Raw genomic sequence first — 15,561 nt, 5'->3', positions numbered from 1 at the left:
GGGTTTCCTTTTGTAGGTCCAGCAGAAAGACTAGTCATTTGCTAAGGGTGGGTATAGGTGTTATTTTGATTGATAGACTTGGGTTACATACTACTTTATTTATTATGCATGCACTTTCCCAGGATGTATCTGGTTTTAATCATATGTATGTCCAATCATGAATATGTATAAATAGGAGATGGTAAATAGAAGATTTTCACTAAAAGTTCACTCAGAGGAAACAGTTTGCCTTATTGTGTATGTGCCCAAAACCAGTCCAGGATGGACCAACCCATTGCTCCAGATATTCCAGGATATGATTGACCACAGAAGGGGAGCCACTAAGAGGTTGCCAAGAAGAAGCCACCTATTCCATTGTTTGTAGCAGGTTGTCCATGCAGCTCAGTGAAGCTGGGGGTCACAGGTTGGGAAGTGACTTTTGTTTTTGAAAAGAGGTGTGTGCATAGCTCAAGCTAGGCAGAGTCACTGGATACTAAACTTCCTCTATCCTTGCCTACCTCAATTATGCAAAAAATGTCATGGTAGCAGGAGTGTGTGGTAGAAAAGGTTATTCCCCTCATGGTAGCCAGGAATCAAAAGGAGAGATAAAAAAGGAACAGGGAGCCAGGGATAAAATATGTCCTGCAAAGGCATGTCCCACAGGGATGTACTTTTAATTAGGCCTACCTTTTTCTGCTGATTCCGTAGTGCTAGGGGCTTAAACTTTCAGGTCATGACCCTTTGAGGGACAATCTAATTATTACATCCCATCTCTGGCTCCAAAGAGCCACACCCATCCCACATAGCAAAGTGCTCAGTCTTGTCTATGTGTTCTCATAGTTGTAACAGTTCAGTGTTGTTTTCAAGTCCAATTCCAAAGTCTCTACTGAGACTTAAGACAAACTCTTACCTGTGAACATCAGTAAAGGTTTTAAAAAAAAAAAGTTAAAGTTTCCAGCATGTAATAGTGCTGAATAAAGCAAAACATGGGGTTAATATTTTAGCTGCTGTATTATTTACAACAGGAGAGATTACCCCAAGACTAGAATCCAGCAGGATGACCAACAGCTGGAGTACATATTACTAGGATGTACTCCACCCGTGGTCTTGGGGCTGCAGTCTGCATGGCCTCTCTCTGTCTTGCGGTGGCTCAGTTTGTTGCTTACAGCATTCCTCTGCAGATGTTCCATGATCCTAGAATCTCTAGCTTCCTAAGGTCTCTGTTACAGCTTTGACTCTACTTTCATAGCTTAATGCAGTAAGTTCTTGGGGACTATCCATAGGCATTTTGACCTGGCCATACACTGACTTTCCAGGCATTCTTTTGAAGTCTAAGTCAAATCCGTGTACAAACTCAGTATTAAATGGTCAATACCGAAGTCTAACTCCTACTCAAACAGTAACTAGGACCATGGCTGCCATGGACTCTTGAGTTCTTTGGTGGACATGATCATTGACATTTGATCCTGGGGAAATTAGCTTCACAAAGCAGAGTTGTATGGCCTTTGTCTGGCCAATTCTTGAGACACCTTCAAGGCATCTTTCCTGTTGCCTTGTTTTTGGTGGTTCTAATGTTTTCAGCAAACTTACCTTTCATTGCCTCCAGTTTAAATGTGATTTGTTTGTTTTCTGCCAAGACTTATGAGTTTATTATGATTTTTCACTGGCTTTTGTCCCTATTTTCACTTTAAGCCATAGCAGCAGTGATCATCCTATAGTCTGAATCCTTGACATTTCTAAAATAATTAGTCTTTTACCTTTAAATTCAGCATTTCCTTGATGCCTTAAAGCATGGACAAATTTTTTGATAGCTTGTAACACAAATAGCCTCTAGTCCAGTTCCCAGGAAAAATACCCATTTCCTTCTGTGACCTTGTAAGCCCTGTCTTGACTGTGAATTCTTGACAGGATTTTGGTGTTCCAAACTCCCACTGAATTGCTTCAAAAGCAGATTCTATACTTTTGGTTTTATTTATTTTATTTTTAATATTTATTATATTTTAATTTATTTCTGTTTGTATGTGGGTGCATGCATGCCATGGCACATGTATGGAGGTTAGAAACAACTTATTGGAGTACTTCTCTTCTTCCAATATGTGAAGTCTCGGATTTAAGCTCAGTCTGCCATGCTGGGCAGCAAGCTCCTTTACCTGCTGTGTCATTTTGCCAGTCCCTTTATTTTTTTAAAATGCTTATTTTTCTCTATTCATGACTTATTTTTTTTTATTATCAGTTTTAAAGTCTATTGTTACCAGTATCCTTTCGATGGCCTGATTTATCCCAACTTGTTTTGAGGAAACTGTTACAACAAAGAAATGGAGAATGACTGGTTTGAGAAAGGAGGGGGGCAAAGACCAATTGCCCTTCAGAGATGAGCCTCCGGACTGAATGACAAGAAATAAAAGGAGAAAACAGGCAGAGGGGAAGAGTCCAGGCTGAACATGGCCGGCCCACTGAAGCACTCTGAGAGAAGAGAAGGGGAGGGAGGGCAAGAGAGGAGATGCTGAGAGGTGGCTCTGGCCAGGAGGCTAAGAGACCAGTGTAGCTAAATGGCCAAATTATAAAGGGATCAGGCTGCAGGATGGGAAGCAGAAGCCCAGCCCCTGGGAGGGAGAGTTTAGGGTAGGGGGCGTGGTGAGAAGTGCTGGGAGGAGCCAAAGGTCCTGAGCAAAGGTGGGAGAGCTGGCCAGAGTCCACTTTGATATGTTAATAGTCACCTCAGCCATTTGTCTGGGTTTCTGAGACCTAACAAGGACCATGTGAGCTGGAATCAGATCTTGAAGTGGGAGAGCAATTAGGAACATTATGAGAACACTAAGAAAGTTAGCTTAAAGCAAAAAGAGTAGGAGAGATAGCTGTCCTGGACAGCATGGCAGGGGACCAGGCTTCAGAGGAATCCTCTGAACAAAGTAGGATAGTCTGACTTTGTGCTCTTTCAGGGAGTTGTAGGAAGCGCCACACTACATGATTTTCGTCTGTATGGTGTACATGACAAGAGCCAGGTACTGGGTAGGACCGTAAAGTCTTTCAGCTTCAAGTAGGAGGAGCTCCAAAAGCACAGCTCACCATAGCTTTTTGACTCTGACCCAGAGAGCAGGAGAGCTGCAGGAGTGTGTAGCCTGCTGCCTGCAGACTGCCAGGCTCTTTCAGAGTGACCAACAACATCAAGTGGCAAGCCTGTGATATAAGAGCTGTCCCCTCCAGTCAAGTCCATAGTTTTTATTGTTGTTGTTTGATAAATATTCATTTTCTCTGAATGTTTTGCACAATTGACAACTGGTTTGCATTGAATTTTTATATTCTAGTAGTGAAACCTGGTTTTTAATCGAGGAGCTCTGATTTGATTGGTTGGGTTGGGGAAGGATGGTTGTAGAAATAAAAACTTGCATGCTAGATAGGCTTCTCATTTTTGAGGGGTCAATATCACTCTGCTCTTCCAGTACACAGGCTTGGGGATATACCTTTAATTTCTACTGCATTGTTCGTCATTACTCTGTTTGTAATGAGAACATTGGTTGCTGCTTTTGAAAATATACCTGACTTAGCTGGTCTGTTACATCCAAACTGCACACACAGCAAACTGTTACATTTATAACTTCCTTGAAGTTCCTTTGCCCAAAGCATGTATCCTACTAAAGTAAGTGTTCTGTGATTTTAAATTATTTGAATTAACTGGTTCCCCCATGGTTGTGTTGTTAATTTGATACACAGATAATTCCATTGATTCTATATTTTCTTGAATTCAGTTTGAGGGCTTATCTTTGTCATTCTTATAAACTTAATTTGAATATGTAAAACATTTCACTTTGTTTCATGACTCTTCACCCTCTTTCTTTCTTTTTTTGTGTTTTTTTGAGACAGGGTTTCTCTGTATAACAGACCTGGCTGTCCTGGAACTCACTCTGTAGACCAGGCTGGCCTTGAACTCTCAGAGATCCCGCCTGCATCTGCCTCCCGAGTGCTGGGATTAAAGGTGTGCGCCAACACCGCCCAGCCCTCTTTCCCTTTTAAAGAAACTGTTTTCATTAACTTTTATTTTGTTTTTATAGCCCCACTCAGGTGATTGTGTGATATTTACTTTTCTTACTATACACAAAGATTCTTTTTACATTGTACATAAGAAGCTATTTGTGAGAGAGGAGACCTCTTGCTTTTTGTCTTCTCTGTACTTTTGTTGTATCTGAGAACTTTCATTATCCCCATTTCTCTGTTACTCTTAACCAGGAGGTCCTGGGCGAGCTGCCATGCCAACTCCAGGAAACACAGCAGCTTTTCGTGCTTCCCTCTGGACGAACATGGAAAAACTTATGGATCATATCTGTGCTGCTTGTGGACAGGTAAATATTTCAAAAGATGGGAAGAGCTTTATAATCAACCCCTGTGACTTTATGTCTTGTCATCCCTGATACTCCAGCACCTCTGCTGACTGCCTGTAGTGTGAGCAAAGGCTGAAACATGTGGCACTTTCCTCTCCTTGTCTGCTTGTCCCCTGTGCTAGCAGTAATGCTAGTCTTGAATTTCTAAGATATACCTTGATTTTTCCAGTTCATAAGTGTTGCATTGGTTTCCCTTGGACATACCCAGATAAATATACTTTCCTCTCTCTCCTTCCCCACCTTTAGGTACAGCATCTACAAAAAGTACTAACCAAGAAGAGAGATCCTGTTTCTCATATTTGTTTTATTGAAGAAATAGTTAAGGTATGTCTAAAGAAGAATATTTTGTATCTTGCTCATGCAGAAAGTAGGAAGATACCAGCAAGCATTATCTGGGTCACTGCCATACAGGGTAACTGTATATCAAAGGCAATGTATTTATTGACAACTGTTAATTTCTCCTGCAAGGTAAATGTCAGCAGGGGTCTGGTCTAATTTCTGATGTGCACTGCACTCTTCCCATTTCTGTCATATAAATGATGGCTTGTAACATTTTCAAACTTTCCACTAGAAAGTAATGTGAAATATGTTGGTGTATAAGAAATTTAAACAGTAGTCATGATAACATACTCACTTAAGGCTACAGAACCCATTCCATTATTAGTTTGCCCCTAATCTTCTTTGCTGTGTTCACTTTTCATGTTGTGAAATCTCCCTTTTGTCCTTTACTAACCTGCTAGCTTCGTGGGCCCTTAGGATTCTTTCCAAGGCAGGGAATATCTATGTATTAGTCATCAGTTGTGAAGTACTTTTATAAATGTTAATAGAAAAAGGAATTATAATCCTATTTATTATTAAAGCCTAATCCTGAATGTGCTAAAGAAAAGAATTAGTGTGTTTTCATTATTATGGCTTAAGTAACTTTACTTGTAACTTCATACATTACAGTATTTTATATACTATGATGAGCACCTCCAAGACCGCCTTCATTTGGGTGATTGAATTAGAGTCTCAGGACCCAGCCTGTAGTTCGACTGATGCCAGTGATGTACTATATTCATATGAAGCAAAGTCAGTAAAAGTACTTGATATGGGGACATCAATTGCTATCTCCAACAAAGCCCTCCATGATGCTGCTGGTCCAGGGTTTTTATTTATTGATAAAGGGTCAGTGTATCAAAAGTCTAGGACTTCAGAGCACCAAATGAGAGCTCTGTAAATAGCAACATTGTATAGTTTAGCTAAAGGAACAACTTTTATCAGCTAAAGAACCATAATTTTCCTTTCAAGAACCAAGTCTCCAGACTCCATCCATGGATCAACCTTCCAAGGATCTTTGTATGTGCTAGTGCTTTTCCATCCAGCATTAAGAGGTGTACCAGCTCTGACGTTACTCTGCTTCCTACTTGCTTTCACATGTGGAAGATGCAGCTTTGTCAGTTTGCACACCACTCGTTATTTTTTGCATTTACTAGGCTATGAGGTCAAAGTATTGGACCTTTGCATTTTACAAGCAACTTTACATGCAGTGTGCTCATTTGCTCTGGTCTTTCCACTCACATTGATTTACCTCATCTTTATAAGAAGTGGCCTGTTATGTTTTTACTATCTGATACCCTATGTTTAAAATTCTGTTTTGTATTTTAATAATATGTATGCAACATTAGTTAAAGTGAAGCAATTCAAGTGTTTTTTTAAAATTATTTTAAGTGTATGGGTTTGCATTCATGCAGCAGTCAGAAGAAAGCGTCAGATCCTCTGCAGTTACAGCCAATTCTAAGTTGCCATGTGGTGTGGGGAGTTGGGTCCTCTGGGAGTCTTAGCTGAGGTCTTCCTTGTGGATTCCTGGGAATTTCCCTGGCAATTTCTCCTGGCAGGTTTCTCCCTAACCCCAAAAGGCCCCCCCCCATCAAGATATCTCTTTCATTGTACTCCCCCAACTGCTCTCTCATGTTCCCATCTCTCTCCTCCCTCTCCTCTGCCCCAGTTTACCCAGGAGATCTCATCTATTTCCCCTTCCCAGGGAAATCCATGTGTCCCTCTTTGGGTCCTCCTTGTTACCACAGCTAAGCACTGGGCCGAGCTCAAGGAGTCCAGTTGAAAAGAGGGAGGAGGGACTTTACAAGCCAGGGAGGTCAAGGTCATTACAGGGGAACCCACAGAGACAGCTGACCTGAGCTAGGGGGACCTAGCTAGGGAGCCTACATGGGACCAATCTAGGCCCTTTGCATGGGTGTGACAGTTGTGTAGATTGACCTATTTGTGGGGCAATTAACAGGGGGATCATGATCTGGCATTTGGGAACCTATTCCCCATGCTGGGATGCCTTGCCAAGCCTTGATGCAGGGGGAGGAGCTTGGTCCTGCCTCAACTTTATATGACATGCTTTCCGAAAAGAGGAGTAGATTTGGGGTGGGGATAGATAGGAGGAGAGAACAGGAGGAGAGGAGGGAGGGGAAACTGGTTGGTATATAAAATAAATGAAGAAATTTAATTAAAAAAATTGAAAATAGCCCTATTAAAGAGATATGTGTTTGTAATTGTATTACATTTAGGAAAAGTTTCACATAAAAATAAATCATTTTTTTTAAATGAATGAGGGTATGTTTGTGAAGTAATTGTCTTTTTAAATATTTATTTATTTATTATGTATATAGTGTTCTGCCTGCATTTATGCCTGCACGCCAGAAGATGGTACCAGATCTCATTATAGATGGTGTGAGCCACTATGTGGTTGCTGGGAATTGGACTCAGGACCTCTGTAAGAGCAGCCAGTGCTCTTACCCTCTGAGCCATCTCCCTAGCCCAAAAATAAATCATTCTTATCAACAATAAATTGTAGTAAATGAACACTGGCAGTTTGTACAGGCCATATTTTTAATGTTTTTATGTCATTAACTATGAAAAGATTCCCTTTTAATATACTTTAAAATATGCTTTATTTTACTCTCTCATTTTATTTATATTCAGATTTTTTTTTCTTTTGCTTTTTTTTTTGTTGTTTTGTTTTGTTTTGTTTTTGCCAAGACAAGAGTTTCTCTGTGTAGCCCTGGCTGTCCTGCAACTCACTCTGTAGACCAGGCTGGACTTGAACTACAGAGATCCACCTTACTCTGCCTCCCAAGTGCTGGGCTTAAAGGCATGTACCACCACTGTCTGCCAAAATAAAATGCTTAAATGCAAAATTTTCACCATTTGTTTAAAAGACAGCACCCATGTTTCCCTATGTTTAATGTAGTTTTTAAAAATGTCTTCTTTGAGGTATATCTGTGTTATAATTGTAAACATACATTTTCTGCTGGATGCAGTGGTTAGTTCCAGCTACTCAGGGGGCTGGAATGGAAGGATTGAGACCAACATGCTTCCATTCCATCTTAAAACATAAACAAAATAGTAATCATACATCTACTTAGGAAGAGCATTGGTTTTGTAGTTAAGAGGGGACAGAAGAACCTTTGTACAAAGCTCGGGCTTCTTAGGAAGATTTGGAGGCCTGTATAATAATCTTTGCATGCCTTGGCAAATTAAATCTTTTTCTGGTATCTTTCACATGTTCTTGTTTTACTGGTAGTTTTTGTGTTTTTTAAGGTGAAATGAATGATAAATGATGCTGGTGGCGGCACTGGTTACTGGCGGAAAGGTCACGGTCACGACAGAACCCGGTTACTTAGTAACGGAGAGCTTTATTAGGAGGAAGGGGAGGAGGGACAAAAGGACCAGGCCTGGGGAGGAAAGAGAGAGGAAGATGGTGGAGTGGGGGAGAGCAGAGCAGAGAGAGGGGGTGGGGTCTGCGTCTGGCTCCTCAGGGCTCCTGGTACAGAGCCACACCATACATGTGCTGATTGTGTGACCACGCCGCAGGCACAGCATCGCCAGCGCACACTGATGTCCTAAGACGCAAGACCCTTTGCTTAACTCCTGAACTGCACATGTGCGGTCATGCAGATGGAGTGAGGGCAGAATTCTAACATAAGGTTTTTGAAGAAGGACTTATACCAAATATGTAGAAAAATTTTAAGTACATAAATTTATGAAAAGTTTAGCTATGTCTAGAATAATGTCTGTCTCCCTAATTTAAAAGTTCAGACTTTTTGATTCTGTGTGAGTGTGCATGTATATGTATGTGAGTGGTATATGCACATGTTTATGCAGGCACATGCAGACCAGAGGAAGACATCAGGTGTCCTGCTCTATCACTCTCTACCTTATTTCTTTGAGGAAGAGTCTCTCATTGAACCTGGAGCTAGGCTGGCGGCCTCCTGTCTCTACCCCAGTGCTGGGGTTACCCACAATGATGCCATGCCCACTCCCTAACCTGAATACAGGGGATTTGAACTCAGGTTCTCATGCTTCTCAAGCATCAAGCATGCATCTTTCTTACCCATTGAGCCAGCTCTCTAGCTCCTGGTGTGTGTGTGTGTGTGTGTGTGTGTGTACACAGTTTTTTGTTTGTTTGTTTGTTTTGTTTTGTTTTTTTCTGAGACAGGCTTTCTCTGTGTAGTTTTGATGCCTGTCCTGGAACTCACTTTGTAGATAGGCTGGCCTCAAACTCACAGAGATCCACCTGCCTCTGCCTCCTGAGTACTAAGATTAAAGACATGTGTCACCATCTCCTGGCATAAGGTCTGCTTTCTTTTTTTTTTGTTATAATTTAATTTAATTTTACATATCAGCCACGGATTCCCTTGTTCTCCCCCTTCCCCCCCAACCTTACCCCCAGCTCACCCCCCATTCCTATCTCCTCCAGGGCAAAGACTCCCCTGAGGATTGAGTTCAACCTGGTAGATTCAGTCCAGACAGGTCCAGTCCCCTCCTTCCAGGCTGAGCCAAGTGTCCCTGTATAAGTCCCAGGTTTCAAACAGCCAGCTCATGCACTGAGTACAGGACCCGGTCCCACTGCCTGGATGCCTCCCAAACAGATCAAGCTAATCAACTGTCTCACTTATCCACAGGGCCTGATCCAGTTGGGGGCTCCTCAGCTATTGGTTCATAGTTCATGTGTTTCCATTTGTTTGGCTATTGCTTTCTTAATACCAATTCAAACAATGTCAAAAGAAGGCTAATTTAATATATTGATTGTAACTTAAGTCTTGGCATCCCAGCACTAAACTCTGTCTAAACCAATCCTATGCCTTTCAGGGCCTTAGCTATCAAGTGGAAACAGTTATCCTGCCACTGAAATGAGAAGTAAAATGTAGATTTGATTCAGATAGAGCAGGTTGTTGTACCAGGCTCAACAATGATAAGGCAATGGACTTAATAAGATTCAATGGTATGATATGATGATTGCTATTTCAGTCTTTTAAAATCTTAAAGTGCGCTGTTTTTAAGGCTCATAAGCTTATCAAAAGCTAGGTAATAAAGAACCCTGACACATGAGGAAGTCAGTTTTATTTAACACTTACAATAAAACAGTATGTCCTGGTATTAATTCTTGGATAATATCAGGAGTTTAAAGAATTAATTATACTTCCTTAAATAAGATAATATACAGTATTCTGAATGTGTCAAGATTGTATATCTCATTTCAATAAAGTAATCCTATATGTGGTAACTTTATAGCTATAAAAATAGTCAAGCTTAGTTTTTGTATTTTCTTCTTGCAAATCTTATGACACTTAGAATTCATTTCAAATAATTCATTTTTACTCTTTTACCAGGCAAAAAGAAACAGTAGAGTTTACTTCAAAACTTTTAGTTTTTGCCAGGCAGTGGTGGCACACACCTTTAATCCCAGCTCTCCAGAGTCCGAGGCAGGTGGATCTCTGTGAGTTCAAGGCCAGCCTAATCTACAGAGTGAGTTCCTAAACAGTCAGGGTTACACATAGAGAAACCATGTTTTGAAAAACCAAAGTAAAATAAAGAAATAAATAAACTTTTAGTTTTCAACTTGGTACTTGCTAAGACACTTGATTCTGGGTGTTGAAAAGGACAGTGTGTATCAATATCCATAGTCTAAAGTTAGAGTATTCTGAAGAGGTAGTTTCTGTTATGCTTTATTACTTGGGAGGTTGTTTAGTAGACGTCCAACCTGTTGTCAAGAACACATGTATATGAAGCAGCAAGTTGGGTTGCGTATAACGTGATCCTAGACTATTTATATCTAGTGTAGCAAATAAAGCCTGTGGATATTTCAATAGGAATTTGGAGCCATTTCAAAGCTCTTGTTTAACAGAAGTGGCTAATTCTGCTTCTGGTAATTTCATAAATGCCCCATAAAATTAACTTGTATTGCCTTAGTATGATCATTTGAAAAAATGCGTTCACTCTTAACAATTCATATTTCAGTATAATTCTGGATATTTTTCTTTTTCTCTAGTGTGTTTTCTATAGCTTCCATGAATAAATCAATAATTTCTTTATAATTAAAATTTTGAGGTTGATTATTAGACATTAGATTTTCAAGTTCAGTCGGTGGAAGGATGGCTCAGTAGTTAAGAGCACTGACTCTTAACCACTTTTGGAGAGGAACCAGGTTCGAGTATCACCACCTGGCATCTCACAATTTTCTGTAACTCCACTTCCAGGGGATCTGACACCCTCTTATGGACACCCTATTCTGAGCACCAGGCATGCATATGATGCACAGACCTACATGAAGGCAGAACATTCATAACCCATAAAATAAAATAATCTAAAATTGAGAAAAAAAGCTTAAGAAAACAAAACAGAAGTTCAGTCAGTTTTGTTATTTTTTTAGCCAAGCAAGAGTTGTAGTGTCCCTGTAGAATCATCACTACTATGTAATATCACTTGACTGTAAAGTGAGTTAGCAAATTATTGACAGATTATTTAGGACCCACATAGTGAAAAACAGGCTGTAGATTTTCATGGACAGAATTAAGCCATTTTAGCTGTGTGGGGGTGTAGATATACTTTCATTTTCTAAGCCAGCAATTTTTATCTTCAGAGTTTTGTAATCATGTGTGTAGGATGCATTAAGCTAAATTTGGAAGATGTTCAGAATTTTAAGCTGCTATAGTACTAATGAGAATTTTAACTATGCCAAAAATGTGTTTTCTTTTGCCCTTTTAGACATAGCATATGATTCAATAATAGCATTGGAGACTCTAATTAGAAAAGTTTAAGGCACCCAAATTTGAAATCTTAACATTGTAAGTAAAATATTCAACCTGACTGTGACTTCTTAATGTTTTGAAACAACTCAATCAGGATAAGCCAGTTAGGCAGGCAATCTAATATCGGTAAGTGCTCCATCTGTACAGGTTGGATGATTTCTATTACTGCTAGTCTAGAGATGAGATATTCTTAAGGACCTTATCACTACAGTACAAACAAACAAGGAGCAGAGAATCCTTGCATTAGGCTGATAGCTATGCCACAGTAGCAAACAAGGTCATCTTTTGCTAACAATACCTTTTTCCCCACCAGAAACAGCTGTAGGCCCTTGGTAGAGGAAGACATTCCTAGCTTTAGTCTCCAGACTACTCCATGTATTATAGTCCCAGGCAATGTCAGTTCACAGTGAAAAATGTCCACTCCTCTGTGCTTTTACTTCCTCTCTATCAGAGGAAAAGAGTGGAGATGATAGAGTCAGTGTGGCTGGTTTGAGCAAACAAATAGTGAGTGGATTTTTTCTTATTTTAGTAAATCTCCAAATTTAAATTTTATCAAGATTAAAGACTATAAAAATATATCAAGATGCAAGTAGAAATGGACACATTTCTAGATAGATACAACCTTTCAAGTGTCTACTTAGAATTAGAAAGCATGATCCATGTTCTTGTAGCTTTTAAGGAAATTGAGTCTGTTGATTAAACTCTTATCATCAAGAAAACAGTCAGCCCAGGTACTTCTTTACATGTATTTTACGAAGAATTCAAGGAAGAGATCATTCTAATATCCTCAAAAAGAAGAATACTCCCCCCCACCCAGCCCATTTAGTGAGTCTATTACACCTTAATACTAAGCACAAACAAAGACGATAAGGGAAATTATAATCTAGTCCTACTCAGAAGTATACATTGAAAAATTTTTATGAAATTGCCACAACAGAGCTTAGCAGTGTCACTATCTTGACACAGAAGATGTATTTGACAGTTGATTATATGGATATCTAACCAAAAAAAGCATTAAAGATGAGACATTAGAACTCTTCAGTTAGGTATTTGGAATGCCAGCTCCTCATTTGATTCTTTTTTTGGTGGGAGGTTCGAGACAGAGTTTCACTGTGTAGCCCTGACTGTGCTGGAACTCACTCTGTAGACCAGGCTGGCCTGGAACTCACATAGGTCCTCCTGCCTCTGCTTCCTGAGTGCTGGGATTAAAGGTGTGTGCCTCCATTCCTGGCTCCTCATTTGACTCTTAGCAAATATTTTCTTCCACTGTACTTGCCTTTTTGCTTTATTAACTATTGTCTGTATGTGTATATATGTATTACATACATGCGTGTATATTGTGTTTTGCATGTGTTGACATGTGTATGTGTGTGCATGTGTGTGCCTGTGAATGGAGCTACCCAAATTACTGTTTTAAGTTTCATCTTGTCTGATATGGAGTGCTGACTAGGACCAGCAATATTTTAGGAGCCTGAGTAGGTGGATGACAAAAGACAGAATTTGAGTTTGGAGAAATGTCTTTATTTTTTTAATATTATTTTATTTTATTTTTGGAGACAATGAGACTTTATTTAGAAACCAAACTACTTGGAAAATATATCACAGGCTTGACAGCAAACAAACAAGCATATTGCTGTTTCAAGTACTTAATTGGTATAAATACAACATAGTACTTATCCAAAAGATAAGTTGGGACAGCAACACTGCACTGCAGAGCCCTAGACAAAAATGGCATTTCTTAAGGTGTGTGCCTGTCTTGCTCTATAGCAGTCCTAACCTTCCCTGGCCCAAATTGCCTACTTTTAGGCCTCCTTGTTGCTAGGGATTACCTCTATAAGGCTCTGTGAGTTCAGGGGCTGAGTGAGTAATAATGGGTTTGGACTTTTATTCTATGAAGTCTAGATTTTCCCTAAACTGGTACTTCTCGGCAGTTCCTATTTGACTCTTTACTTTCAGCTGCTGGTCTGTGAATAGCAGCCAAACCCCTTTGCTCTTCATGGGCAGAAGTCAGTGAAGGAAGCTGTTTCCCATGCACAGTGTGACGCTGCCCTGCTTCTGCAGGAGCTTCCAGAATAACAGAATTTGAAGAAAAGGACTTTCCCATCTTGATGGCCAGAAAATACAAGAAACTTTTAGAAACTATTCAAATTACTTTCCCTCCTGTGTCTTAAATCCACTTTGTGCCTTTGCATATAAGACAAAACCAAACAGGAAAGATCTGGAAAGGAAACCTTTTCCTCCCTTTAAATTACTAGCCGACTGGGTGTTGTTTCAGAGCATGTGCGGGTTCTGTGGTGATTCTGTGGTAAGCAGAAGCTTGGCAACAGACACCCCTCTCCTCAAAATAACCAACAAGTTGAAGAAACCTGCCAGCTTCCATGTAGTAAGAATTTGAACCCTTGGTACAAAGGCAATCTCGACTGTCAGAACAAGCACTTGCACGAGAAATTCTAGGACCTAGAATTCAATGCTGTACTATCTGTGATACAGATTTTAGCACCAGTTTCTTTCCATTTCACCTTCTAAGATCCAGATGCAAAAGAACTGGTGTCCAGAGGTGAGTGACATTTGTCTGGAACTTGCCATGTCCCAAGTTTTCCTCATTCATAAACATTGCTTAACAGACTAAATTTCCATTCTTCCTTTTAAATAGCCTGCCCTCAACCCCATGGCCACTGGCGAACAACTTTATCTTCCAATGGATGACAGAGCCTTTCATCTTACTGGCCATTGTTGGGATGAGGTGCTTGTGGTCATCCACACACTTGGCCACACAGCTGTCCAGCTGTTGCTTCACCTGCAGCTCCCTACTTTCTGCATCCATTGAGTCTTTGGCTTTTTCATTGCAATGCATGGTGCATCAGGCCAGGCGGTCCTGGAACCTTTCCAGCTGAGTGGTCACCAAGGCCTGGGCTTGAGCCAGAGGCACAAGGCAGTGCTTGATGAGGCCCTGCATCTTCTGATATTCTCTCTCCTCCACACTTCCCCCACAGTGTCCACAGCCTCCTGCACTCAGAGTTGCTGCACATCCACCACAGTGACCCTGTGCTGCATCTGCAGCACCCTGTTTATTTATTTTTTAACACTGTTTTTGTCAGAGGAGATGAGACTTAACCCCTGAAGGTTATTTTTCAGCACAGAGAACTTTTTTCTTTGTCTTATATTTGCAAAGCCAGGATTTCTCTGCTTTGAATTCAGAAGATGATTAAGAACTAATTTAAAATTCATATGCATTTGGTGTCTTTGATCAAGTCTGCAGGCCTCCTCATTCCTGACACAATCTCTCCACAGAGATCTCTGGCACAGACTTTTCCCTCAGTCATTTGCATTCTCATTTCTTTTGATCTTAGCCTAGCTCCACTGCTTCTCTCTGACCTTTTCTCAGTCAGCTCTTTGTCAAAGTCAAAAAAAAAATGGTGGCCCTTATCATTCTCACTTCATACCTTTGTCTGGAAGACAGAAGGAGGTTGCATTACACACCCACACCCCCAGGTTCCTCCTCTGTTTGCTGTTGTTGACAGAAGTTTCTCTCCATCCAGCAGTTTCCAAATAAACACACCAAGGCTTGTATTAATTACAAATGCTCAGCCAATAGCTCAGGCTTGTTACTAGATAACTCTTATATTTTCAATTAATGCATATTTCTTATCTATGCTTTGCCATGTGACTTGGTACTTTTTCTCAGTATGGCATTCCCATCTCGCTTCTCTCTGCGTCTGCTCGCTGCTCCCTAGCTCTGCCCTTTTTTCTTCCAGAATTCTCAGTTTAGCTCTCCTGCCTAACTTTGTCCTGTTCAGCTATTGGCCATTCAGCTTCTTCTTCTTCTTCTTTTTTTTTTAAATATTTTTATTTTATAATTAACTTCAAATATCAGCCACTGATTCCCCCGTCCTCCCTCCTCCTGCCCCCCAGTACTCCCCCTCAGTCCACCCCCCATTCCCACCTCCTCCAAGGCAAGGTCTCCCTTGGGGAGTCAGCCCAGCCTGGCAGACTCAGCTGAGGCAGGTCCAGTCCCTTCCTCCCTACACCAAGGCTGAGCAAAGTTTCCCAGCATAGGCCCCAGGCTCCAAAAAGCCAGCCCATGTACCAAGGACAGGTCCTGGCTCCACTGCCTGGGGGCCTCCCAT

The 15,561-nt window shown here is 40.7% G+C and overlaps 1 protein-coding gene and 1 pseudogene across 2 annotated transcripts in view; one reads left to right on the top strand and one right to left on the bottom strand.

Moving 5' to 3' along the window:
* Cog5 (component of oligomeric golgi complex 5) overlaps window positions 1-15,561 on the top strand; it is a 328,847-nt gene that overhangs the window by 175,413 nt on the left and 137,873 nt on the right. For both annotated transcript variants that reach the window (XM_006989525.4, XM_076550822.1), the window contains 2 exons: window positions 4,204-4,316; window positions 4,602-4,679. In XM_006989525.4, the coding sequence (XP_006989587.1) occupies window positions 4,204-4,316; window positions 4,602-4,679 (191 nt within the window). The remainder of the gene's footprint in view (window positions 1-4,203; window positions 4,317-4,601; window positions 4,680-15,561) is intronic.
* Window positions 14,052-14,488, bottom strand: LOC121822524 (protein FAM136A pseudogene; annotated as a pseudogene).

This window comes from Peromyscus maniculatus, chromosome 14 (genome assembly GCF_049852395.1).
Source record: "Peromyscus maniculatus bairdii isolate BWxNUB_F1_BW_parent chromosome 14, HU_Pman_BW_mat_3.1, whole genome shotgun sequence".
In the NCBI taxonomy this organism is placed as follows: domain Eukaryota; kingdom Metazoa; phylum Chordata; class Mammalia; order Rodentia; family Cricetidae; genus Peromyscus; species Peromyscus maniculatus.
This window is presented reverse-complemented; position numbering and strand designations above follow the sequence as displayed.